We start from the raw sequence: 22,450 nt of genomic DNA, 5'->3' as shown, positions 1-22,450 counted from the left end.
GCGAAGCGATCCTCTGATGTGCGCTTCACGATTCACGTTGGCGCTTCCTCGATTTTCGATGACGTTAATTGCGGCCTCTCGCGAAGCCGCACGTCTGAGCAGACAGGCCACCACGGCTGCGCTCGTGCAACATGTACTCACTGACTGTATATCGACGATCGCGCCTGTTTTCTCGATCAGGGCATCCGCACCCTGAGCCGAGTGGACGGACGCGGGCTCTCTTACGAAGTTACGAGTTAGTTGCCTCGCCATGGTGCTGCATGCCCTGCTTCTTGTTTTCACCCCGCTTCCCCGCTTTGATCGCGACGCTCATCGTCGATTGGCCCGCCTTCATTATGGCAAGAAGCAAAGAATGCTGGGGGTTTGCGCCTCGCTGCTGCTATAGGTACACGCGCTGGTGCTGTTCGGCAAAGGTCCACGATGCAGCTGCTGCAGGTGCAGCAGGTGGGGGACCTGCGCTGCTGCGCTGGAGCTCTCGACGATAGGCTTGTGCAGCGGCAGGCGCAGCTACAGCAGCTATATAGAGGGGGGAGGTGCCTGGTCGCGACGTCTAACTCCACGCGCACGGCTCAAGAGACCTCTCCTGTAGCGCGCAAGTGCCGATGGGGGGGTGTTGCCGAAGGCAACCACATGGAACAAATGACGACGATGACGATTTCTCGATCATGCCTTTAACCGCGAGCGTCGAGGGCCGCAAGAGCATCATGCACATTGCCCGGCCTCGGGCGCGAGCGTGAGCAACTTTGACTCGAGCAATATATATAAAAGACACTCGTGACTTCCGTGATTTCACATTCAATCCCCGCGCATAGAGTGACGCACCTGCACCTTTGAACGCACGCACCTTGTACAGCGCCTTTGCTTGGCTTGTCTCGTCTTGCTCTCGCTGTGCACGTTACTTTATTGTGATTGAGCTATATGCATGCATTCTCTGTGCTATTGCTGCTGCTGCGTCGGCGAGAGAGCCTGTTTCACGTTGCTCGGATGTGATTTGCTAGACGAACCTGCCTCGCTGCCTAGCTTGTGCCGCTGACAAGCAGTCCCTCAGTGACTACAGCGGTACCCCGCCTCATCCCCAAGTGACAGCCGCCCTGACCGTCTGCATGGCCTCGATGAGTGGTGGATGGCAGCGCAGAAGCTGCACATGACGGTACATATGCCCTGTCTCAAGTCTCAACCCGCTTCTGCCGCACGGCGCACACAGAGAGTCTTTGATCGAAACACAGGCGGTCTGCCCAGCTCGAGTGCGGGAACTGCGACCGTTGGCGCTTTCCCATGTCCACCATCGGCATCTTTCCCCGCTTCGCCTCACTTTCAACCAGCAGGAAGCTTTCCCCCCCCGCTGTTCACATCCTCCCAAAGATCCGACGATTTACAAGCAACTAGCCCTTGCTTCTCTCTCTCTCTCTCTCTCCCTACCTTTCCACACCTCATTTCTTCTGCTCGCGCTCGCACTCCACATCCGCCACGAGCTTCCTTCTCATAACCACTTACTTGCCTTCACTCTTTGTTTGACACCTGCTCGGCACGCGCTTGCGCAGTCCCATCTCCTCCTTGTCTTCCACCCTTCCCTAGCTTCTAGTCGGGTCGCCAGCAAGGCTGTGATCGCTCTGTGTTGTAGCTGTTGTCTCGATTCCCCCTTCTTTCTGGCGCTGTCCGAAAGCTAGCTTTCGCGCGTGACTCTTGTCGAGTCTTTCTTTGCGCCCACCCCTCATAGCTCGCGGAGATGTCGACAACTAGAAACATCGATGGCGAGAAAGTCTTGCCCGGTTACCGCGGTGAGTGGCTTTCCACGTGATTCAAGTGGATGCTTGATCATCCGAGACAAAGGTCGGAAAACCTTCAGGACTGCTGCACAAAGGCGAATGCGCCATTACTTTGCCAGGTTTGGCATGTCTGTAACGCAGTCCAGGCCTTGAGTCTGCGCCGGCCGGCTGATAGCGGGGAGCGTCGCAGCTCTCTGGCGTGATCCGATACTGTAATGAGCGGCTCACATCTGGTTTCGCTTCTTATTCGCTGTCGCAGGTAACCTGGATGCTGACCAACAACGTGCACTGAGAGAAATCTGGCGCCGCTTCTTTGAGCTGTACGAGAAGAACACAGTGAGCAGTCAGCAGCAGCTCTTGTTTGCGCTTGTGAATCGCCGACTGACTGCGGCTTCCTCAAACGATCCGTCGTGATGAAAGGAACGCTCTGCTGAGCTCGAAAAGAAGGGTGGTCCCAACGCAGCCAAGACCAACAAGGCGGCTGCTCCTCCCGCAGATGAGAAGGCTGCAGGCAAGGACATCCCAAAGGATGACAAGGCCAAGGAAGAGGCCAAGAAAATGGAGGAGATGAAGGTGAGGAATTGAGCGAGATGCGCAGGCGACGTTAGAGACTCAGCGCTGACCACCGGGTCATTCGGCACTGCACCACTCGCAGGAAATGAACCAGTTCCTGGACAGTAAGTACCTCCCCTCATTCTCACCAGCGAGAGGTTGCACGCTCACACACTATCGTATTTGCGCAGCTTACGGAGGTCCCTACCTGAGACGAGCTCTTTGGGAATTCACAAAGGTGAGCGCAAGCGCTCAGCGTGACCCCGCGAGCCGCTGCTAAGTCTTGCATCCGCCCTGGGCATTCAGCACGACAACCCGGACAGCGGTATGCTTCGATTTTTGCGTGCGAGAAAGTGGGATGTCGACCGTGCGCTTGCCATGCTTGCAGCCGCTCTCAAGTTCCGCTTCGAAAAGGACGTCGAAGGCATCGTGGTGAAGGGAGAACAGGGTCTCGAGGCTGTTCCCGGTTTTTTGAATCGTGAGTCGCTACGTGTAATGGCCAACGAGCGCGTAGAGAGTCTGAACACGTAGCGCCTTTAACGCAGAGTTCCGTCGAGGTATCTCTTACATCAAGGGCAACAGCGATGGTGGTCCAGACCATCCCGGAGAGCACCCCGTCTACTTCATGTGAGCGGCGAGAGAAGTCCCTCACGCAAAGCCTGCCGCTGACTTTGCAAGAGTCTACTCATTTTGAATTGTACGCACAGCCACGTCGCTCGCCACTTTACCAGCGCTCAAAAGCACGAGGTGCTTCAACAATTCGTTCTGCTTGCAATGGAGAACGCTCGTCAATTGACCACTCCCCCCTACGAGAAGGCTGTGGTCATTTTCGATATGGGTGGCTTCGGTCTGAAGAACATGGACTGGCAATGTGTGCTTTTCCTGGTCAAGTGTCTTGAAGCCTAGTGAGTGTCCAGCTCTCGCCGCAGGGGATTATTGCGCTAGTCGGCTTATCGCGAATGACTTTTTGCCAGCTACCCGGAGTCCCTGCAGCGTATTTACGTGCACTCTGCTCCCTGGATCTTCAAAGGTATCTGGCAGGTGCTCCAGCCCATGCTGGACCCCGTCGTCCGTGACAAGATCAAATTCTCGAGCAAGGCTCCAGAGCTTTCTGACTATGCATCGACAGCCAAGCTGCGCAAGGGCATGGGCGGAACAATGGACTGGGACTGGGACTACATCGAGCCGGACCCCCGCGAGAATGATCTCCTGAAGGACACCAAGACTCAAAAGGCCATGCAAGACGAGTACGATGATCTTGCCAAGCAATTTGAGGAGGCGACGCGCGAGTGGTATCAGCAAAGCGACAATGATGATGAGGTTCCGGAACTCACTCATCGCCGAATTGTTCTAACCAAGCAATTGAGACTCAAGGCTCTTCAGATGAACAAGTACTGCAGAGCTCGCAACGTGTACCAGCGCGCCGGAATTCTTCACGATGACGGGTCTTTCGACTGGGAGTACCCTCAGGTCGATGGTGAGACCATCAAGCAAAAATGTGGGGAGCGTCACAGCATTCCTGCGCTCAAGAAGTGGCTGGAAGAGAACGGCGAAGACACGCTCGAGGACTCTGTCGCCGGCCGTCTCGGCTTCTGCGGCACCGAGGTCGATGGCGGTAGCAGCAGCCGCAGCATGAAGAGCGGCAAAAGTGGCAAGAGCAAGAAGGGCGCTGAAGCTGCTGGTGGCGCAGCTGCAGGTGCGGCTGCAGGCGCGGCAGCTGCCAAGGCCTCGACGAAGAAGCCAGCACCCAAGGAGGCCGAGCCTGAAGCAGAGCCAGAACAAGCTCGTCCCGCTCCTTCTCGTCAACCCTCTCAACCGAGCCGCCAGCAAGACCGCACCGAGACTCCCACAGACAATGGTCGTCAGCAGCAACAGCAGCCACGCGACGAGCAGAGCTACACTGGCGCGGCACTCGGTGCTGTGGGCGGTGCCGCCGCAGCCGCTACGGCAGCCGTGGGCGGTGCCGCTGCCTACGTCACTGGCCGTGGAGAAGACGACTCTAACGGCCAACAGCAGCAGCAGACGCAGCGTCGCAATGGCAACGCACCTGAGGAGGATCGCTATGAAGACGATGGCCAGGCAGAGGAAGAGGAGGATGAGGAAGACTTTCAAGATGACGAGGCAAGCGATTACAGCGACGAGTCCATCACACCCGAGACAGCTGTCTTGCCTACCCACATCCCAAGAAAGTCGCTCACATCCAGCCAGGTCAAGATCGACGACAATGACTGTCGCGAGGATCTTGCCATCGTTCGTGAGGCCATGTCGCTATTCTTGAACTCTCGCATGAAAGAGGCTGAGGAGCTCTGCATCAAGGATGCCGAGACGCGCCTCTACAAGGCGGTCGGCATGTCGCTGATCAACACGGTCAAGGCCATCATGACCTTCGAGCCTACGGACTTCGAGAGTGCGATCTTGTGCTGCAAACACTCCATGAACATTGCGTCCCTTCTGCGCAAGAAGCAAGGTACCATCGGCAAGCTGACTGGCTCGAGCAAGCAGACCAACTACCGCTCCATGACCCTCGTCCAGCAACACGCTGAGCTTGTTTTCGCAGAGTCTCAGCTGCTCAAGGCCGTTCTTGGTATCTTCTACGCAGGGGATGGTATTGCATTCATCAAAAACGCCTTCGGCCTCCGCAACTCCTATTTCCTCATTCGCGAGCTGTTCAAGTTTGTGGAGTACTGCGATGGCGAGGCTGAAGAGGCTCAAATTCATGGTCGCCGACCTTCGACCGCTGTCGATCAAGACTTCAGGTCGGGCGTTTACATGACCAATGCAACTTGCTCGCTCATCCTTTCCATGCTCCCCGACAAAGCTCTCAAGATGATGGAGGGACTCGGCTTCACGGGCGATCGTCGCTTTGCCCTCGACCTCTACTCTCGCGCAGGTGGATGGACCAAGTCTCGTCCCCTTCCTACTATCTCTGCCGACGAGGAGGGTGTCCGTCGCCCACTGTGCGACATTGCTATGCTTGTCTACCACCTTGTAATCTCGTCGTACATCCCTATCACAGACGTCGACTTTGAGTTTGCCGACAAGGTGCTGAGCTGGAACTTGGTGCGCTACCCCAACGGAATCTTCTTCCTCTACTTCTCCGCGCGTCTATACGCAGCGCAAGCCCTGCCAGAGAAGGCCATCGAGTACTTCCGTAACGCTATCGAGTCTCAGCGCGAGTACAAGCAGCTGCACCACCTCTGCTTCTGGGACCTGTCTTTGACCTACCTGGCCACTTGCGACTTTGCTCGCTGCTTCGAGTGCCAAGACGTGCTTTCGCGCGAGTCCAACTGGTCGAAGGCCATCTACCAGTACGCAAAAGCAGTCATGCTGTACGAGTCCGGCATGGATGACCGCGCCAAGAGCGCTACGATCATGCGCACGGTCGCCAAGCTCACCAAGAAGGTGGCCGGACGTCAAATTCCGTTTGAGCGTTTCTGCTCGATGAAGGCGCGCAAGTATGTCGCCCAGAACAATCGCTTGCCTCTGGCTGGTATCGAGTTCTCGTATCTCTGGCACTGCATTGGACAAACTCCTGTCTTCTTGCTCGTTGAGAACACTCTCAGCCGTATCGACTCGGAGATCGACGACCTTGAGAGCTACGCTGATCCCCGCGCGTACGGCAATGGCGAGAATGAGTACTGGTCAGCGTACTGCTTGGCCTTCTTCTTGCGCGGTGTTGCCCTCAAGAATGTCGCGTTCCCCGAACCCCACACGCTGGTGCGATTGCCTTCTGAGGACTCCATCGGTCCTCTCGAAGAGATCACGCAAGATGCGGTGCAATCGTTCGAGAAGGTCATCGAAAACTCCGGCAAGCTTGACGAGACCGATAGGTACCTGTGCTACTTCGCTCACTACGAGCTTGGCCGCCTTCTGGCCTGCATGGGCAAGGAGGAAGCAGCGAAGAAGGAGATCAAGAAGGTTCTCTCCGGCAAGCCACTCGAGGCCAAGGGCAAGGGCGGTTTGAACCCGAAGGCAAGCTACCTTCTGTCCAACATGTGCATGGTCCGTGCACACGCTGCGCTGGAGACGATGCGCATTCAAAAGAATCGCTCCCGCGGTTCTTTCTTCGCTGCTTCTGATGCCGGTACGCTGGCTTCTGGCAGCTCTATTGGCGGCAGCCTTTCCAGCCGCAACTCGGTGGTGAGCTCCCAAACATCTCGCAGCTCTGCCGTGTCTCGCGCCACCTCTATGTCCAGTCGCTCGACTACCGGCGATGCTGTCACCAAGAATGGCCTGACCAACGGCCGATCCCGTCAACAAAGCGTAGGCACCGACTACAGCCGATGATGCCACGCAGCAAAACGTTACCCAGATTCAGAATCGAGCCTGTTTATCTCACGTTCTTCCCATTGGCTACCAACACTTCTCCCGACTCACCTGGCTTGCATCTCGGCCTGGGCTTCTGCCTAGCCAGGAGCCCTTTCGCCCGTGCTCGGTCTGCTCTTCGCTTCCACGTACATCTATCGCTCCAATTGGCTTGTACCTGCTTTCGTTGCATGCTCGAGACACACGTTAGCTCTTGCCACGTCTATATGAAAGGTGTCGGTCCTCTCAATGTTTATAACGTCTCCAAATGTCTGGCACGCCAGGAGCATCTCTGAAACAGTCGTGGCATGAGAGAACACGACAAGCCAGTTCCGGAGCGCCGGATTGCAGGCAGTACTGTGACTGTATTGCATGTGAAAACAATAGACTGCAGGGAGCACCATGTCGACGCCCTTGCGAGCTGCAAGCGCAGCCTCAAATACTCTTCTGACAGCCACGCCCGGCTCATGTTAAGAAAGCAGACCGAAGCAGGCAAGCGAAGTCAGAGCAGGCGCACCTTCACTCTGCAGCCCCCTACGACGGCATCATCGATGCTGGACGCACAGGCATTTTGATTCTGTATAATGTTGGACATGTTGGATTCTCTGCAAGGGGCCCACAAATGTAGCGATCGGCCCTCCTTTGAGCTACCACGCTCAGTAAGCAAGAGTGAGCCCCATGCGGGCTCGGCTTTAGTGACTATGCGGAGGTTTGTACGGGGCTATACCGCCGTCCCGTTCGAGGCCGGAGTCCTTCATCACCTTGCGTGAGTTGGGCGACAGTGTTCTCGGGTTGAAATGGGGAGGCCTTCCGAAGAGCACAACCTTTCCGGTAGCGGGCTGCTGCGATACCTCCAGACGAACCCCGTCGGGTTTTGGTGGTGGCCCTTGATGGTAAAGCAGGGCTTCTCGAGAAGTGGGAGAAAGCATGCTCCTGTGAATGACCACCGGCCGTCCCACAACATTGACTGGGTGTGGGTATCCGGAAATTCTGAGCGCCTCCAGGTTACGTCTGCCGTCTGGCTCCGCCGCCGCAGCAGCATCGTGCTCTTCGCCGGAAGCAGCTCGCAGTTTCGAAGACAGCGATGCGCGCGATGAGCTCGCCTCTCCTCGCAGACCTTCAGTTACAGCCTGTAGCTGCGGCAGAGATGGAGTTTCAGAGACCTGAGGAATACGCGACACCGACTTGCCCAGAGGAACCATCGCTTCTGGAGGCAACGCGACAATGGTGGGACCTGGCATACGCAGCGGAGCAGCATCAAGGTGTACCTTCTCAGCAGCGGCGTGGTCGTCCGAAGCTCCTTTGTCACTTCGCACCGCGCCAATACCGAAGTCCGGCGTGCGCGCCGAAGCAGCAGGAGCGTGATCTTTGCTGGCACCCATTCGACCTTCCGAAGCGCGTCGACTGGCCCTTGCTTCGCTTGCCGTGAGCATGGCTTTTCCTTCTGCTGCACGCTCCGGCTGCTCGCGCGTGTGTTTCTCTTTGAGCTTCACCAGTACACCGACATCCTCGCCTAGCCCACGACGATCTATGTGTCCGACGTAGTAGTGATTTTCCGACCGCGTTGGATGGACACGTTCTGAGCTGACCCCGTGTACTCGTTGTAGCGCTTTCCAATGATCCGCGTCTCCCATCCGATTCACGAACTGGGAATTCTCTAGAAAGCCGTGTTCAGCTACCGTTTTGAATTGAGCAGGTGATAGTTGACTCGGATGGAAGCCGGGCGGCCGCCTGAACACTGTGACGTGACATGCAGGTCCGTTGCAATATTGATAATCGTTGTGAAAGTCGTCTGTGTAATGAACGTCAGATTGTCGATGACGTGGCCGGAGAGGTGAACCGGGGTTCCTAGCTGCGTTCCTACCGCTGCCGGAACGCGCCTTCCATACTGCACGTTGGTGAGCAAGACTGATACCTCGACTTTGAAAAGTGATTGGTTTTCCTATGGGAATTCCATCGTGTCCTCGGCTGTCGCGGATGGGAAGACTGCGAGAGCCAAGCAGATCATGGCAGCCCGTTGTCAGCATCTTCGCTACCGGGAGACGAGCAGAGCTGGCGACGCACGCAGGAGGAATGATACCTAGCTCACGTAGCCTTTCGCGTGGCAGGTTCTGGTAATGCCATGTCAACCTGCAAAGAGTGACAGATACGACAACGTTATTGCGAGTGTCAAAGTGGGCCATGGATAGATGGGCGCGTGTCAGCCACCCACTCATCGAGTACTTGAGCCCTTGAGCGAGCATTGCCGGGCGCATGTGGACCTAGTCTAGGACGCAAATTGGGCCTGGAATGGATCGAATGTCAGCTGCACGTACCGAGCCGAAATTCATTAGTAACTTTGCAAACATACCAATTCGAGGACTGGGAGTGCTGGTATGGGACAACATCCGGTCGCGGACGCGCGAGCATGTGGTCAGAAATGCGATGATCAGGCCAGGCGACTATGACTGGATCCGTGATTTGTAGACGCTGCGTAGAAGCGGACGCCGACGGCACGGAGCTGTGCTCGTCTGCAGTTCTTGACAGAGATGCCTCAGCCTTCTCCAACATCGGACTCGTGGGCATTGTGTGCGGCGAGGAGACTCCTGATGACGAGGGAGCTGGAGATGCATGTTGCGGAGAGGAGCCACCTGATGACGATGGCGACAGAGCGGCGTGATCCGACGACGAGGTTGCTTTCAAGTGCTTGGCTTTCTCGCGGACCCAACTCAAGACCTAAGAAGGACAGCGACTGATCGAGTCAAGTGCTAGACAACACGATCCGGAAAGTCACACCCACCTTCGTGCCAAGGTTTTCATCCTCAGCGCGACGGACTAACGCTTCTGAATCAGCATCTCGGCGCGATACCTGGTTGGCCTGTTCACAGTAGAGGGCAAAGTCGTTGCTCAGCGCTACGTAAGCCCGCTCGTCATGAGACTGCGTCCTGGGAGCTACCAAGAGCAGCAGGCCGCTTCGAATACCGGCTTCGGGCGGCCTGGCGTACCGGAAGACACGGAGCCCAAGAAAGCGTGGTCTTCCAGACGGATCCAACCAGATCGACGTCAGATCGTTGCGCTTCATGCACTCACGTCGTGGAGACTCGACCCTTCATGCCGCAAAGCCGGTCGCTGGGGCTGAACGAGTGGTGTGTGAGCGCTGGGACTGCTAGGCGCAGAGCTGACACCGTGGTAGTGCTTGTACCAGTCCCATGCGTAGCCATCTCCCATCCTGTTCATGAATACCTCATCTCGTAGAAACCCATTTTCCGCAACGCTCTTGAACTTTTCGGGGGACAACTGGCTCGGGTGAAAGTCTTGAGGTCTTCGAAAGATAACGTCGTGATCAGCTCGCGTCATGTGATCCGTATAGTAGTTGTTGGTCCAACGATATTCCGGATGTTGAGCATGGATAGCCTGACTTTCTAGAGGAGGGGGTCGAGCAACATTGACATTCCCTCCGAAGTTCACTCTGCCGGAGGCGTACTTGGAGCGCCAGTGCTCCAAGCGTTGATCAACCGACATGCCGCTAGTCCGAATCTTGACAGGATGGCCAACTGGAATGCCGTCGTACCCCATCAAGGGCCGCGCCTCTTGACTCAGGGTATGTTCGGTTGCGTGAGGTCCGTACCGATGAGTTGGAAGCGCCACTATGACGGGATCCGAAATGTGCAGGCGCTGGAGGGATCTGGTCGTTGCATCCGGACCGGAGCCTGACTGCGATTCGACATCGTGTTCGTTTCGTGATGTGTTGCCTTTGCTGCCGCTGCCGAAGCCTGACTTGTTGCTGATCCATTTCAGCGCCTGGGACAAAAGTTACTTGCACGTGAGCGGCAGCGCGGACGACCTCCAGCACATTTGACCCACTTTTGACACGACGTGCTCGTCATCGGCGCGACGCAACAGGATGCTGTTGGAGAGCGCAGCGCTTGGGTCGAACCTCTGAAGGAAACGGATGAATTTGAATGATTTGTCAAGCGCAACTCCGCCAGCTCGTCAGACATCGAGCTGCGCACCTTTGTGGGCTTTTTGGAGTAGAGGTCTAGCTGATATGCTGCAAGCTCGTCGCGCTCAATGCCGGCATCCACACGATCAATGCCAAGCCCGGCCCGACCAGCCAAAGGCCTGCTTTTGACAGCAGGTGCGTAAAGCAAGAAAGCGAGCGGTAGGATGGATAAAGCGTGGGTACCAGACCTCATCGCGGAATCAGAAGTGAAGGAAGAGTCTCGCGAGACTTCGAAGTAAGATAGCAGAAGGGCAAGGTCGCGACGTCAAGCGCTGGCTATTTGAGCTCGAGTCACGGTCTGCTCAAGCCACTCAGGTGGCAAACTCGCCGATCCCGAAAGCTTCCGCTTGGCTCGTCGCCACTGCTTTCGAACGATCGACATCCGTCACTTTTCGCTCAGTAGTTGTGGTGCCATGGTGACTTTGTGGCATCCACACAAGCGTCGTCGCAAGCGGGCCGACTCATGCAGCGCTCACCTGCCGCATCGGTGCTGCCATAGAGACGGCATTTGAGATGCAGCCGTGGCGTTGACTTTGACCTTTATCCTTCAGGTAGGTCAGACTGTCAACCTAGGAGCTTAGGAAGGCGGGCTGCGCAGGAACCGCCCATTGAGAACGCCGCCCTGACGTGTCGAGAGTGAGGAATGGGGACTGCGTGAGTGGCGAGGTGCGCGACCGGCTAACGCCAACTCTTTGGCTGCGACCGTCTTGAATGTGGTCTCTGGCGGCCCATACGCAGCAAGTGGCGACGCTGCTGCCAATAGATCAGCGCATTGCCAAGCGAAAGACACCTGCAATTCGGAACCGCGTCATTGGGCTTTGCTGCCTCGGGATGCCCTGTCAAAACAGGCATGACCATGTGAGTGTACCTCGAGCCAGCTGGGTGGCGTCGAGTGATCAAGTTCAAGGTTTCGCATTACCTTAGTGAAACAGTCCGTCGATGGCGCCGACGCCCGCGTGGCGAAGTGTCGTACTTCTTCCTTGAGACTGAGAGTGATGCGCATTCGACCACGCTTGGCCAGAATTTCTAGCTCTCTCTCAGACGGGGCAGGTAGATGTGAGCCAGTGTATGCATTGTCATCCACGATGGCGTACGTCAGAGACATGCCTGCTCCTCGTGTGCGTTCGCAGGCCGCAAGCCAATTACTCCATACCCCAGCACTCTGTCATGTCTCTCCTCACTCCAGCTCGACTTCTCCACCAGCAGCCTCAATGGCCTTCTGCAACTTCTCCGCCTCCTCCTTGGGCACACCCTCCTTGAGCACCTGGGGTGCCGACTCGACGAATTTCTTAGCCTCAACCAGGTTCCTGTGCAGGGATGAGTGTCAGCGACAGCGATCCCATTTGGAACAGCTCATTCAAGAAGGGGGAAGAAGATGGCGTGCGCAATTTGTGGCGTACACCAGGCCCGTCGTGAGAGATCACTCACATTGAGCTGTTCAAAGCCTTGACCTCACGAATGACCTTGGCCTTGGCTCCCGCATCCTTCAATCCCTTTAGTCTGATCGTGAAGATCGTCTTCTCCTTGGGCTTCTCCTCCTCTGCCGGTGCTGCTGACGCCGCAGCACCTCCAGCAGCGGGAGCAGCAGCAGCAGGCGCAGCCGATGGCATCGCAATGTCCTGAATGTTAAGGCGGGTCTGGGAGAATGGCGTGGAGGGAGGGTCAGCGTGACCTGTCTATCGCTTCTGCAGCAACGAACCTCTCACCTTGAGCTGAGTAACCAACTCAGCGGCCTCCAACAAAGTCAGCTTTTCGATCTGGTCCACAATTGCGCTGAGCTTAGGATCGGCAGGGGTTGCTGCTTGAGCGGTAGAGCTACTGGAAGCTTCGGGGGCGGCTTCAGACGCCATTGTGCGGGCTGGTGACCATCGTGACGAAGCTGATCGGGTGCTGTGTACGAATGATATCTAGTCAGATCAGTGCAGCGGAAGGGAACAAGACGCAAAGCTTCAAGCACTACCGCTACTCACAGTCTCGCGGAGTGACCGAGAACGCTGGCGCGCGAAACTGCAGTCTTTAGTGGAGCAATCATCTCTGCGATCTCCAATGTAGTTACGAACAATCCTGCTGTTAGGTCGGACGGCGTGACACTACCTGCAGCGCTTGTAATGCTGATGTGGAAAGAGCTGTTTACTGAGGATGCCGATCACGGCCAGAAAGTGGTAAGCTTGCGCTTTCTATTCTTGATTGAGGATGCTGATGAAAGTCAAGTGTCTCGGTCACGCGCACGAGAATTCTTCCTCTGCTGCTGTGCGGCAAAGATGTCACCTGACAGAGGTCTGCTGACGGTAAATAGATTGTTCGAGATAGGCAACAAATCGAGCCATCGCGCATAGCCGCCGGATCCTGATCCTGCGCCCGCGCCCGAGCCCGCGCCCGAGCCCACGCGCCCGCCGCCAACGCCGAAGTCATGCTGGGCGCGTGCGTATGGGGCACGGACGTCGGCCGCAGGGCACGCGTCTGTTGTACAGCAGCAACAGATATGAGGCTGTGTGTGTCTGACTGGCGTTGGCGGCGTGTGATGTAGGACCTTTGAATCAAGAAATGCGGCACAGCGCACGCATCGGCAGTCACTGAGTCAAGCTATGTGCGCCGAATCGATCACGGTTCGCAGTGAGGTGACCGCGCCCCGAGCGTGACTGTGCGATCGAGCGCATGGTCCCCATTCGTGATTGACGTGTCACCATTGGGTCAATCATGTCTGCGAATCGCGAGAGCGCATGTTACGTTGACTTGGCTGCCGACTCTACTTCCAAACTCTCACCACCTTCGACACAACCACTCTGCCACCTTTGACTCTGCCCGCAAAAGTCAATCTCCACAGCATCCGAAATTCCGGCCTCGATTTTTTTTTTTTTTTTGTGGAAGCGCACCAACCTCTCTCGCCTGTCTGAACACTAAGTCGACACAGACTCGAACAGCGACTCTGCGGGCGGGTGCAACTCACCTCAACATGACGGCGCCATCCACCTTGACCATCAATCTGCCGCCAACCTTTGTGAGCAGCTACTGGTCAGCTCCCTACAGGCTTGGCGTCAACTCGCTCTACACGGCTCTACAGCGCGGCATAGACGAAGATTCGACCATTTTGGCGCTAGCCGAGCACCGCGCTTCGCTTGAGTACAACACGGCAGAAGCTCTTTCTGCCCCTTTCCCATCGCCAAACCTTCCTTCATCGCTCTTTCGCGGGGCAAGGGAGGAAGTCAAGCCCCACACTGCTCTTAGCCATGCCATTCGAGCGTTGGAGCTCGAAGCTACCACTGCCCAAGCCCAGGCACACGGTGCTGTTGCTCACGCGCTAGAGCGCAACATATTAACACCTTTTGGCAAATGGAGCGACGAGCATGTCAAGAGAGTGCGCTCAAGCTGGGAACACGTCAATGCTACTGTCGAGCGTTTTGAAGCGCTGCAAGCAGAGGTGAGTGCGGGGCTGCCGAAAGAATACGTCTCAAGAGAGAGGTCCACACCAAATTGGCTTCTCAACATGCGCATCTCCGCGTTGTTTTCCCTCACTCCCTGGCTCAGGTTGATCGGCTCCGCAGGAGTTATGAGTCGAAGTGTCGCCAAGCAGACGAAGCGGAGGACGACGCCCGTTTTGCTGGTGGCTCCGTCTTGAGTCCACCGCCTTCTGCTACCGGACACGTCAATCTTTCATCGCAGCAAAGCACTGCAGCTTCCAACGCTTCGCCGGAGAAGGATATTAAAACAAGCTCAGAGCCTGAGCCCATCGGTTTGGGCGGGGAGAAAGATGTGCCTGATGCCGCGTCGGCCGACCCAGAACGCTTGAAGCGTCGCGAGACGCTGCGCGATCAATTTGGCTTTAGACGCAATCCAAGGAAGAATGAGGATGGCAAGGACGACAGGTACACGACGCTACCTCTCTCTCCCCGATCAGCTTCTGCAACTCTGCCTCCCTCGAGCCCGACCTTTGAGATCGGGAATCGCTCGGTTAGCGGCGGCTCTGGGACCTTGACCCGCAGCGGTACCATCACATCCTCATTAAGCGCAGCGATTTCCCGTGCCACGGAAGCGCCTGCATTTGCAACCATTCGAGGAGCGCTCGGAGGGCTGAATGATCCAAGACACGTGCGCTTGCGCCGAGATGCTGAAGCAGCCGAAGACCCTTACCGCACCGCGGTCCGCGATCTTGATCGTACGCGTCTTGGCCTTGAAGAAACGCTCATGGAGCACTTTGGATACGCTGAGCGCTGGGAAAACGAGCGCGCGCGGGCGGTTCGCACAGGTAAGTGTGCGCACATGAACTTCCCTTCTTCGGTCACGCGGTTGATGCGACCTCCTCGCTGTAAGCAGTGCTTCTCGCTTTTAATGGCGCCTTCGACTCTCTGCTGCCGCAGATGGATGTGTCGCTCAAGCGTTTACGAACACTTGAAAACAAGATCATCCCTGCACAGGCCATTGGCTCGCTGATCTACAACACCCGCACAGGGCCCTTCTTGCCTCAGCCTGAAGTCTTTCACGGCTACTACAATGGAGAGGCCAACTCCCTCGCAGGCTCCGGCATCGCCACCTTTGGCATGGACTTGGTTGCATTCAGTCGGGCGGAGGCACTCGCCCACGAAGACTCTGAAGTTGAAGGCGATGCCGGCGGGGCGTTGCGCGCTGGAGGCGGAAAGAAAGGAGCATTGCCCGCGCTCCCCTTGGCATTCTCTGCTCTTCTAGCAGCTCTCGACAGGGCATATGATGACCCTGGTAGATGGCCGGCTCCTTCAGCAAATGAGGGCGAAGCAAAAGCAGGCACCCGCGAAACTGCCTTGCACGCTCACGAAGAGCGCCGGAAAGCCTGGCTTTACGACGTGCCTCTCGCTCAGTCGCATGCTTGTCGGGAGGCCATCATTACGCACATCACTCAAAGCCGTAATCCTGGAGCTGAAGCAGGTGCAGGCCTAGATAATTTGCTGGCCAAATTTGATGCTCCTACCCTAGCTGCGACCGTCAAGATCTGGGCTTTGGAACTCGCGGACAGCCTTGTCAGCAGGGAGGTGTGGGACCCCATTAACAGCATCTACGGAGCTGCTTCAGCTCAAGAGAGTGAAGCTGCAGCTGCAAAGGCGAGCAGTACTTCAGCGAATGCGGCAACTGACGCTGAGACTACCACAAAAGAAGGAGGCCAGGGTCGAGAAGCCAGCGACCACACCACGACACCCACTCTAGACAAAGGCAAGGGGCGCGTGGGCCTTGATCCTGCTCTCGAGGAACGAATCCGTAAAGGTATTCTGGAGGACCTTGGTGTCGTGCTCAACCGCCTGCCAAAGCTTCACCTCGTCTGTCTAGATGCCCTGGTCGGGCATCTGTCGCGGTGAGTAGCTCAGTCCCGAACGGCCCAACTCACCGTGGACTGATCATCCGGTTCGTCTCTCCTTGCCTCAGCATGATTAAGAAGACGCCTACAAACGAATCCAACGGGATCTACCTCAACAAATTGGGCCTTGCGCTTGGTCGAGGTACGTCAGCTGCGAGCTCCGGGCTCATGGTCCTGTCTGACATACTTCCCCACTTGTTGCTTCGACCTATTCTGGTCAACAGTCGTTTTGAGACCGCCTCGTGAAAATGCCGCCACGATCCCTTCACGTGCGCCTACTCTTCTTGCAATGGACCTCATCGGGCACTATGACGAGCTGTTACCTGCGCTGCTTGACCGCAAGACACAGGAAGGCGAAAGCGCTCTTGCTAAGCAGCGCAAGATGCCAGTCCGAAAACGCACGAAGCCCATAGATGTCCGTCCTACACGTACTTCGCGTGGTCAGGGTATCATGGGGCCACGCGAGCCTGCGCCGCCAGTGCCAGCATTGCCAGCAAAGGACCTCAAAACAGGCACTGGCGTGTCTGAGCTGCACCAGACCGCTAGCCCAGAAACATCGCACAGCTCAATCGGCACTGGAGGCTTAGCCTCGGCAGTGAGACCATCGATACAGACGTCTGATGTAGCCAAGTCCGGACCGAACTCTGCTTCAGCGGAAGCGCCGACACCTCTTTCGGAACGTGTGCTCGGTGTCGTTGGAGCCGGTGTCACGCCTGCGACCAGCACAGAGTCGCTTGCCCCATCTACGATCACTCCCCGACCTGGATCGGCGGCAACGTCTAGCGATGGAGGTAGCGCATATGGTACTCCAACCTCAGAAGGACCTACACAGCCTGTCCACGTCAAGAGTGCCACTACCACCACTGTTGAGCCATCTGCGGCGGCGGCGGCCGGTGCTGCTGCCTCGTCGAATGTTGCGCGCTTGAGTCGTCAATTTGGCAGCTTGGGCTCGGGATCCAATTCAACTGGTGCCAATAAGGTGCGAGGTGCTCGCCCCATGGGCTCTAGGCCGCCTGTAGCAGGCAGTGCGGCGACGCCTGCGACAAGCACTACTGCAGGCAAGCGGGAGTCTCGCGATCTTGGACCAGACGGTGAAGGATCGGCAAACAGGTAAGTTCCGAACTCGATCACGTAGCTTGTAGCCGTGAGTCAGGCTTGGGCTTGCGTACCTCGTCGCGTCTTGGCGTACGTGACTGACTGCATGCTGCTCGCTCTACCACATTCTGCCTCTTTCAGACCACTCAGCGAGCGAAGGCGATCTTGGAGCCGCACGATGGAGCTCACCGACTCTGATCTTGTGAGCGGCGACGATGACATCTAGAATGAATTCCCCCCCCCCCCCCCCCCTCTGCTCCTATGACTTGCGCATACCGACGTGGCCTGCATTTCAAGATGACGGCCGGCTCGCCTGGGCTTGACAATGTATCGTACGTCCGTCTCAAACAAGAATCAAAGGCTTGGATTGATCCGACTCGTCTGCACACTTCCTTGGATGCTACCGCGCTATGCGCCCTTTGGGTTGCAGTGGAATCTTCCGCGGTCTCCCGTCCGGACGCGCGAAGCTCACGCAGAGAACACAGAACAGCTTGGCAGAAGCGCCACACTGGTCAGATCACTACATGCCACTGCCAAGCCCGCGGGGTTGTGGTCGGAGATTTGAGCTTGCACGATCTGACATTTGCAAACCGTGGTGCTCCACTCGCTCGCTCGATGTCGCGATCGAGCTGAATGTCCTGCAACGAGCCTGCGACAAGAGCTGCCGGGATCGAGCTGCAGACAGAATTACTCCGTCTGTACGGTGTGTGTGATGAGGATGTTTCCGTCTCGGAGGACCGCAGTCGGGCATTTGAGACGCGTTCGACTGCATCGGGGCTTCTGCTCACCACTCCTATGAGGAACACAAAGCCCTCAGCGTACATGCCCGAATCTCGCGCATGCAGACGCTTGCATGCAAGTTCGGTCATTTTCTCGCGCATGCAGCCAGCTGCCTGCTGGGCTGGCTCTCCGATCTTCAACCTGACGTAGCCAAGGCGAGCTCCCGTGCCCTACACCTGCAAGCCACTCACGCGGCTGCTCTCACTCTGCTGGATTCCATGCCTAGCGTGTGTCTTTAGCTGTGAGACCACACCCGTGAACCCTCCGGAGAGGACGCCGAGCTTCTCAAAAACCCCCGCCTTCCACCGCACATTGGAAGCCTAAAAGGTCAGCGCGGAGATGTTGGCAGCAAATTGACAGAAGAAGAGGATCAATGGTCCGATGCTCCTCGAAATTGCGCTCTGACGAGGTGCTACCGCGATCGGACGACTTTTGAGCGACCCTTGAGCTGTGGTTTCGATTTAGAAACGAGACGTGATGCGGTGCAAGAAACGCTAACCACGCGCGCTAAGCTAGGGTTGACCGCGGCCCTTTTTTTTTAGCTCGCTTATTTCCGTCGTGTCAGATGGAACCGCCGGTAAGGTGGTGTGCAGGGGCCCTGCGTCGCGTGTAGCCAGCTGGAGCGAGATTGACGCATCACACCAGCAGCGTCGGATGTGAGAACATCAAGAGCTAGCACACGTCACGGCTCGAAAGCTGATGTCAAGGATAATCAAGAACGTATGTCGTAAATGGTAGGAATTACACAAGACAGGGCAGAGAACAAAATCAAGAAGTAAGTGGATGGGACCCTTACTTACAAGCTGTCAGGGCGCGTCTGAGCTTCAAAGAAGCTCGCGTAAGCGCTCGGTCATCTGGACGCACCTGCATACTACAGTCAACAGTCAAGAGTCTACTCTCTGACTCGAGACCGTAATATTGGTGTTGTAGAGTAGGAGCAGTAGTAGTAGTAGAATAGTGGGACACGACCATCTACGGCTTCTCCCTGGAATTTGAGGTTGAACCGAGGTCCAATAATCAAATCATGCAGTCTTGAGTGAGAGCGAGAAGAGATTATTGCTGTATTGCTGTTGGGCAGGCCGTTCTGAGGCCTGCAGCCCGCTCGATCCCCATCCAGCACTCACGACTTGTGCAACGCTCTCGTATAGCTGCTGCGCCGTCGCGCTCGTGCTCGGCCCGCTGAGCCAGCAGGCCAGTCACCGCGGTATCCGCCCGTCGGGCTGCATCGCGTACATCATATATATATATATATATCATCATTCACATCATTTACTACAATACCGAACGCGAGCGCGGAACGCAAAAAGGGCGGGTGGGCGCAGACAGGGGTCGCCAGCAGATCTCATGACACTGACCTGCTGCCGCCATCATGTCAAATGTAGAAGATGTGCGGTCGCAAATTTGTGTTGATATTATTATATTCTATCGGTCTGGTCGCCCGCGCACTCAAAGGCATTCCATGGAAGCGCTTTTGGAGAGGGCAGATAAAGGGACGGGCCACGCCAGAGCATGTCGCCTCTCGAGGCACTTCTGCAGCTAGATTCACGATTGCAGAATCTTTTGGGCGAGCGACTGCTGCGAGGGTCTTGTGAAGGAGGCGCACGAGCCTTGTGACGCGCTGCTTACAGTTGCTGCACATATGCTATATTTGTGATTGCTGCCTTGGAGCTTCCTTGCCTCGCGCGTTGGACCGACCGGCTCATGCCCGCTCGGGCACGCGCGAGGTGAGAGCTTGCTAAAGCTGCAGCAGGCTGTCAGCGTTTGCGTATCAGCGTGCAACAACGCGCTCTCAGGATAAACAGGCCCGGATTTCCGTTGAGCGGTGCAGCAAGACAAGACCTTGCCATCTGTCCCTCCCCATGCAACAACCGCGCATCATGTCTGCGCGCCTTTTAGCACTTGTCCTTTGTGTTGTGGAACTGCGCTGCACTTGGCGCGGCCGGCCAATCGTGCTCGGAGTGAGCAAGGCAGACTAGGGAAGAGACCGACCCGCTATATACAACTCATCTGGTGGCGGCGGCGAAGACCGCGAAGCCTCGGTGAGATGAGATGGAAGGCCCAACGCGCAAATGATCGAGCAAGTTTCCTGCACATGCAACATGGCACTACTCGCCTGCCTGCTCGCATCAGTCGACCGTTGTAGCGCGAATAGAGAGGCATGCCTTTGACACCGGTACAGATCGAGTTTCCCATGCGTCAGCATCACATCAGTTCGATCGAGAGCAGGCTGCTCGGGTGACCGCGACAAACTGTACCTGGGACCGGTCGTCTTCATCAATTGACCGCTGCTGATGGGTCTCATAAATCACACCCAACGCCCATCACGCCCGCGTCCACCCCACCACACACCCCGCTCGTCGGCACACCTCAGCTCCCCCACCCCCGCTCACGTCCTCCAATTCAAGACTAGATCACCTTCCCTTGCAATCAATTCCACACACGACCTGCGATAATATTCCAAATCGTCCTTGCACGCTCTTTCTCAAGTCTTGCCCCTCCGAAAGCTACACACCTCGACTCAGTAGCTACTCACGCTTCAACACCTTTCGAAACTTCCCTTGACGCCTCACACCCGTTCAGCTCCGGATACGACGTCAGCTTTGCTCGCCGACGAGAACGGTCATCATGAAATTTTCATCTTCCGCCTTCATCGCGGCCTCTCTCGCCGTGGCTACCACGTCTACCGTTGCCAGTCTGGCTGAGCCCGCCAGTCATCTCTTCGGTCGCGATGGCGCTCAAGCAGGCATCCACAAGGACATGCTCGCGCGCATGGTTCAAGCTCGGAGCGGCAGCCACGACTTGACGCACAAGCACGACAAGCGTGGCGGATGTATTCTCGGCACTGACCACCTTCGACCTCGCGACGTCGATGAGGCGACCCTCAAGAAGCGTCAGGCCACCTTGCCTGCTGTATCTGGCAATGGCCAAAAGTACCCCACTCCCGGAGAGGTCCCACCTCCTAGCTCTCTGCCTCAGGCCTGGGTCGATGCGTACAACAAGGCTAAGAAGGCTGGTCAGATCCCCGACATCCCTGCATCCAAGGAAACTCCTGACGGTCTGATCGCTTACCCCAAGGGCACCGACATGAACGCTGTATGCTCCTGGACGCTCTCCAAGTGCAACGACGGTGACATCTGGCAAGCACCTCAGGGCACCCTCGCTTTCGGCTTTGACGATGGACCTACCCCCAACGGTACACCACCGCTCATCGACCTCATCAAGAAGGAGAACATCGCAACCACGCACTTTCTCATTGGTTCCGCTATCGCGTGGGCCCCCGACGTCATGTCTCAATTGGCTGCTGTTGACAGCGCCCATCTCGGTATCCATACTTGGAGTCACACCTTGCAGTCGACGAAGAGCGACCTCGAAATTCTCGGAGATCTCGGATGGACTCAACAGATCATCTACGACCTGACTGGCAAAGTGCCTGCCTACTTCCGTCCTCCCGAGGGAGACGCTGATGCTCGTGTCCGTGCGATCGCCCGCGTGCTCGGCATGCAGACCGTGCTGTGGACGAAGGACGCCGATGACTGGTGCTTGCGCCAAGGACACGGTACCGCGACCTCGATTCAGTCCTGCGTGCAGAGTGCACCTGATCTCGAGACGGTCACCAAGGAACAAGTCAGCTGGGTGTCTGGCAGCAAGAACGACGGTGTGATCACCCTGGAACACGAGACGACCGATCAGGCCATCAAGGCTGCCGGCTCCCTCGTCAACGCCGCTCAGAAGAACAAGCAATACAAGATCGTCGGTGCCATCCCTGACCTGTGGGACCTGCCTTGGTACAGCAACCAATTCGCTCAGGGTGACAAGCCCACCAAGCCAAAGGACATTTTGCCCACCCACTCCTTCGTCAATGTCACTGACGGAGGAGCTGGATCTGCTCAGTACGATCTCGGTGACTGGAAGAGCGCTACAAGCACCGGCAGTGCCAAAGCTGGCGCGACTTCTAGCGCTAGCAAGGGCAACAGCAACTCTGCGACCACCGGTGGAAGCTCGTCCGGCGCACCAGCCACCGCTGCCGCCTCTTTCACTGTGCTCCTCGGTGCTGCTGCCCTGGCAGCTAGTTTGGCGCTCTGAGCAACTCCTGACACCACTCTCACCGCACTAAGAGGCACTTGACCGTTGTTGCATTCGCGACGTGTCAAGCCGCACATGGTAGCCTCTGTACGCCCTCGGACAATTCGCACTTTCACCTCTGGTCTACGTAAAAGGCTGAGCCTAGACCACAACACATCTGCTTGCACCGTCCTTTTTTTCTTTCCCGCACACAGTTTCGCGTACTCACCTACATACCTACAACCGGCCTGGTAATCACCATCAGCAACATCATCATCATCATCGACCTCACCCTCCATTCGCGAAAGTCAGCTTGGCGAAGGTACATGTTCCAGCGTTGTACATCTTCCATACAGGCTCAATGACATAAGCGCGTTATTGTTATCGTTCGATGCGAGCCGACTCGCCCAAGTGTGGGCGCACTCGTGATAGTGCCTGAGGTCCAGCTCTTGAGATCTTGATTCGGGTCTCCTTGGGTGCCTTAACGCAATCTGTCACCACAGCGCGCATGGGATTGTTATGGCGGAGTGCGGGTGGACCATGTGTACGGCACTGTCGAGCTGCTGCTGCTGCCAGCGACTAGACAGG

At 56.8% G+C, this 22,450-nt stretch overlaps 6 protein-coding genes across 6 annotated transcripts; 3 read left to right on the top strand and 3 right to left on the bottom strand.

Annotated features, from left to right (window-relative positions):
- The first annotated feature begins 2,141 nt into the window (after positions 1-2,141).
- On the top strand, positions 2,142-6,768 carry IE81DRAFT_29219 (hypothetical protein). The gene is made up of 7 exons (XM_025511943.1): positions 2,142-2,339; positions 2,422-2,443; positions 2,510-2,556; positions 2,625-2,796; positions 2,864-2,945; positions 3,026-3,223; positions 3,293-6,768. Exons 1-7 carry the CDS (start codon positions 2,325-2,327, stop codon positions 6,603-6,605), a joined length of 3,849 nt encoding a protein of 1,282 aa, XP_025371454.1. The 5' UTR covers positions 2,142-2,324; the 3' UTR covers positions 6,606-6,768.
- A 434-nt stretch (positions 6,769-7,202) lies between these two features.
- On the bottom strand, positions 7,203-9,361 carry IE81DRAFT_321443 (hypothetical protein). Its single transcript, XM_025513341.1, has 4 exons — positions 8,974-9,361; positions 8,836-8,907; positions 8,688-8,753; positions 7,203-8,609 (listed from the first exon to the last, which is right to left on the bottom strand). Exons 1-4 carry the CDS (start codon positions 9,186-9,188, stop codon positions 7,316-7,318), a joined length of 1,647 nt encoding a protein of 548 aa, XP_025371453.1. The 5' UTR covers positions 9,189-9,361; the 3' UTR covers positions 7,203-7,315.
- A 73-nt stretch (positions 9,362-9,434) lies between these two features.
- Positions 9,435-11,083, bottom strand: IE81DRAFT_29317 (hypothetical protein). The gene is made up of 3 exons (XM_025511990.1): positions 10,616-11,083; positions 10,467-10,541; positions 9,435-10,403 (listed from the first exon to the last, which is right to left on the bottom strand). Exons 1-3 carry the CDS (start codon positions 10,796-10,798, stop codon positions 9,681-9,683), a joined length of 981 nt encoding a protein of 326 aa, XP_025371452.1. The 5' UTR covers positions 10,799-11,083; the 3' UTR covers positions 9,435-9,680.
- Positions 11,084-11,782: 699 nt separating this feature from the next.
- On the bottom strand, positions 11,783-12,455 carry IE81DRAFT_333799 (ClpS-like protein; the record flags this gene model as incomplete). The annotated part of the gene is made up of 3 exons (XM_025515387.1): positions 11,783-11,912; positions 12,034-12,242; positions 12,312-12,455. The coding sequence occupies 3 exons, from the start codon at positions 12,453-12,455 to the stop codon at positions 11,783-11,785; spliced, it is 483 nt and encodes a 160-aa protein (XP_025371451.1).
- Positions 12,456-13,450: 995 nt separating this feature from the next.
- Positions 13,451-17,376, top strand: IE81DRAFT_365039 (hypothetical protein). Its single transcript, XM_025516909.1, has 6 exons — positions 13,451-14,023; positions 14,131-14,848; positions 14,917-15,922; positions 15,994-16,067; positions 16,150-17,035; positions 17,162-17,376. The coding sequence occupies exons 1-6, from the start codon at positions 13,559-13,561 to the stop codon at positions 17,244-17,246; spliced, it is 3,234 nt and encodes a 1,077-aa protein (XP_025371450.1). The 5' UTR covers positions 13,451-13,558; the 3' UTR covers positions 17,247-17,376.
- Positions 17,377-20,569: 3,193 nt separating this feature from the next.
- IE81DRAFT_287317 (glycoside hydrolase/deacetylase) lies at positions 20,570-21,883 on the top strand (the record flags this gene model as incomplete). The annotated part of the gene is made up of 1 exon (XM_025511706.1): positions 20,570-21,883. The coding sequence occupies one exon, from the start codon at positions 20,570-20,572 to the stop codon at positions 21,881-21,883; it is 1,314 nt and encodes a 437-aa protein (XP_025371449.1).
- Between the last annotated feature and the right edge of the window lie 567 nt (positions 21,884-22,450).

This window comes from Ceraceosorus guamensis, assembly GCF_003144195.1.
Source record: "Ceraceosorus guamensis strain MCA 4658 unplaced genomic scaffold IE81scaffold_12, whole genome shotgun sequence".
NCBI classification, from domain to species: Eukaryota; Fungi; Basidiomycota; class Exobasidiomycetes; order Ceraceosorales; family Ceraceosoraceae; genus Ceraceosorus; species Ceraceosorus guamensis.
This window is presented reverse-complemented; position numbering and strand designations above follow the sequence as displayed.

Coding starts and splice junctions, on each gene's coding strand:
- IE81DRAFT_29219 (XM_025511943.1), top strand. Junction 2,797..2,863: donor TGTTCCCGGTTTTTTGAATC/GTGAGTCGCTAC, acceptor CCTTTAACGCAG/AGTTCCGTCGAGGTATCTCT. Junction 3,224..3,292: donor GTCAAGTGTCTTGAAGCCTA/GTGAGTGTCCAG, acceptor ACTTTTTGCCAG/CTACCCGGAGTCCCTGCAGC.
- IE81DRAFT_321443 (XM_025513341.1), bottom strand. CDS start 9,188: ATGCCCACGAGTCCGATGTTGGAGAAGGCTGAGGCATCTCTGTCAAGA. Junction 8,908..8,973: donor CACTCCCAGTCCTCGAATTG/GTATGTTTGCAA, acceptor GATCCATTCCAG/GCCCAATTTGCGTCCTAGAC. Junction 8,754..8,835: donor AGGGCTCAAGTACTCGATGA/GTGGGTGGCTGA, acceptor CACTCTTTGCAG/GTTGACATGGCATTACCAGA.
- IE81DRAFT_29317 (XM_025511990.1), bottom strand. CDS start 10,798: ATGAGGTCTGGTACCCACGCTTTATCCATCCTACCGCTCGCTTTCTTG. Junction 10,542..10,615: donor ACTCCAAAAAGCCCACAAAG/GTGCGCAGCTCG, acceptor CGTTTCCTTCAG/AGGTTCGACCCAAGCGCTGC. Junction 10,404..10,466: donor ACGAGCACGTCGTGTCAAAA/GTGGGTCAAATG, acceptor CTTTTGTCCCAG/GCGCTGAAATGGATCAGCAA.
- IE81DRAFT_365039 (XM_025516909.1), top strand. CDS start 13,559: ATGACGGCGCCATCCACCTTGACCATCAATCTGCCGCCAACCTTTGTG. Junction 14,024..14,130: donor TTGAAGCGCTGCAAGCAGAG/GTGAGTGCGGGG, acceptor TCCCTGGCTCAG/GTTGATCGGCTCCGCAGGAG. Junction 16,068..16,149: donor GGGCCTTGCGCTTGGTCGAG/GTACGTCAGCTG, acceptor TCTGGTCAACAG/TCGTTTTGAGACCGCCTCGT.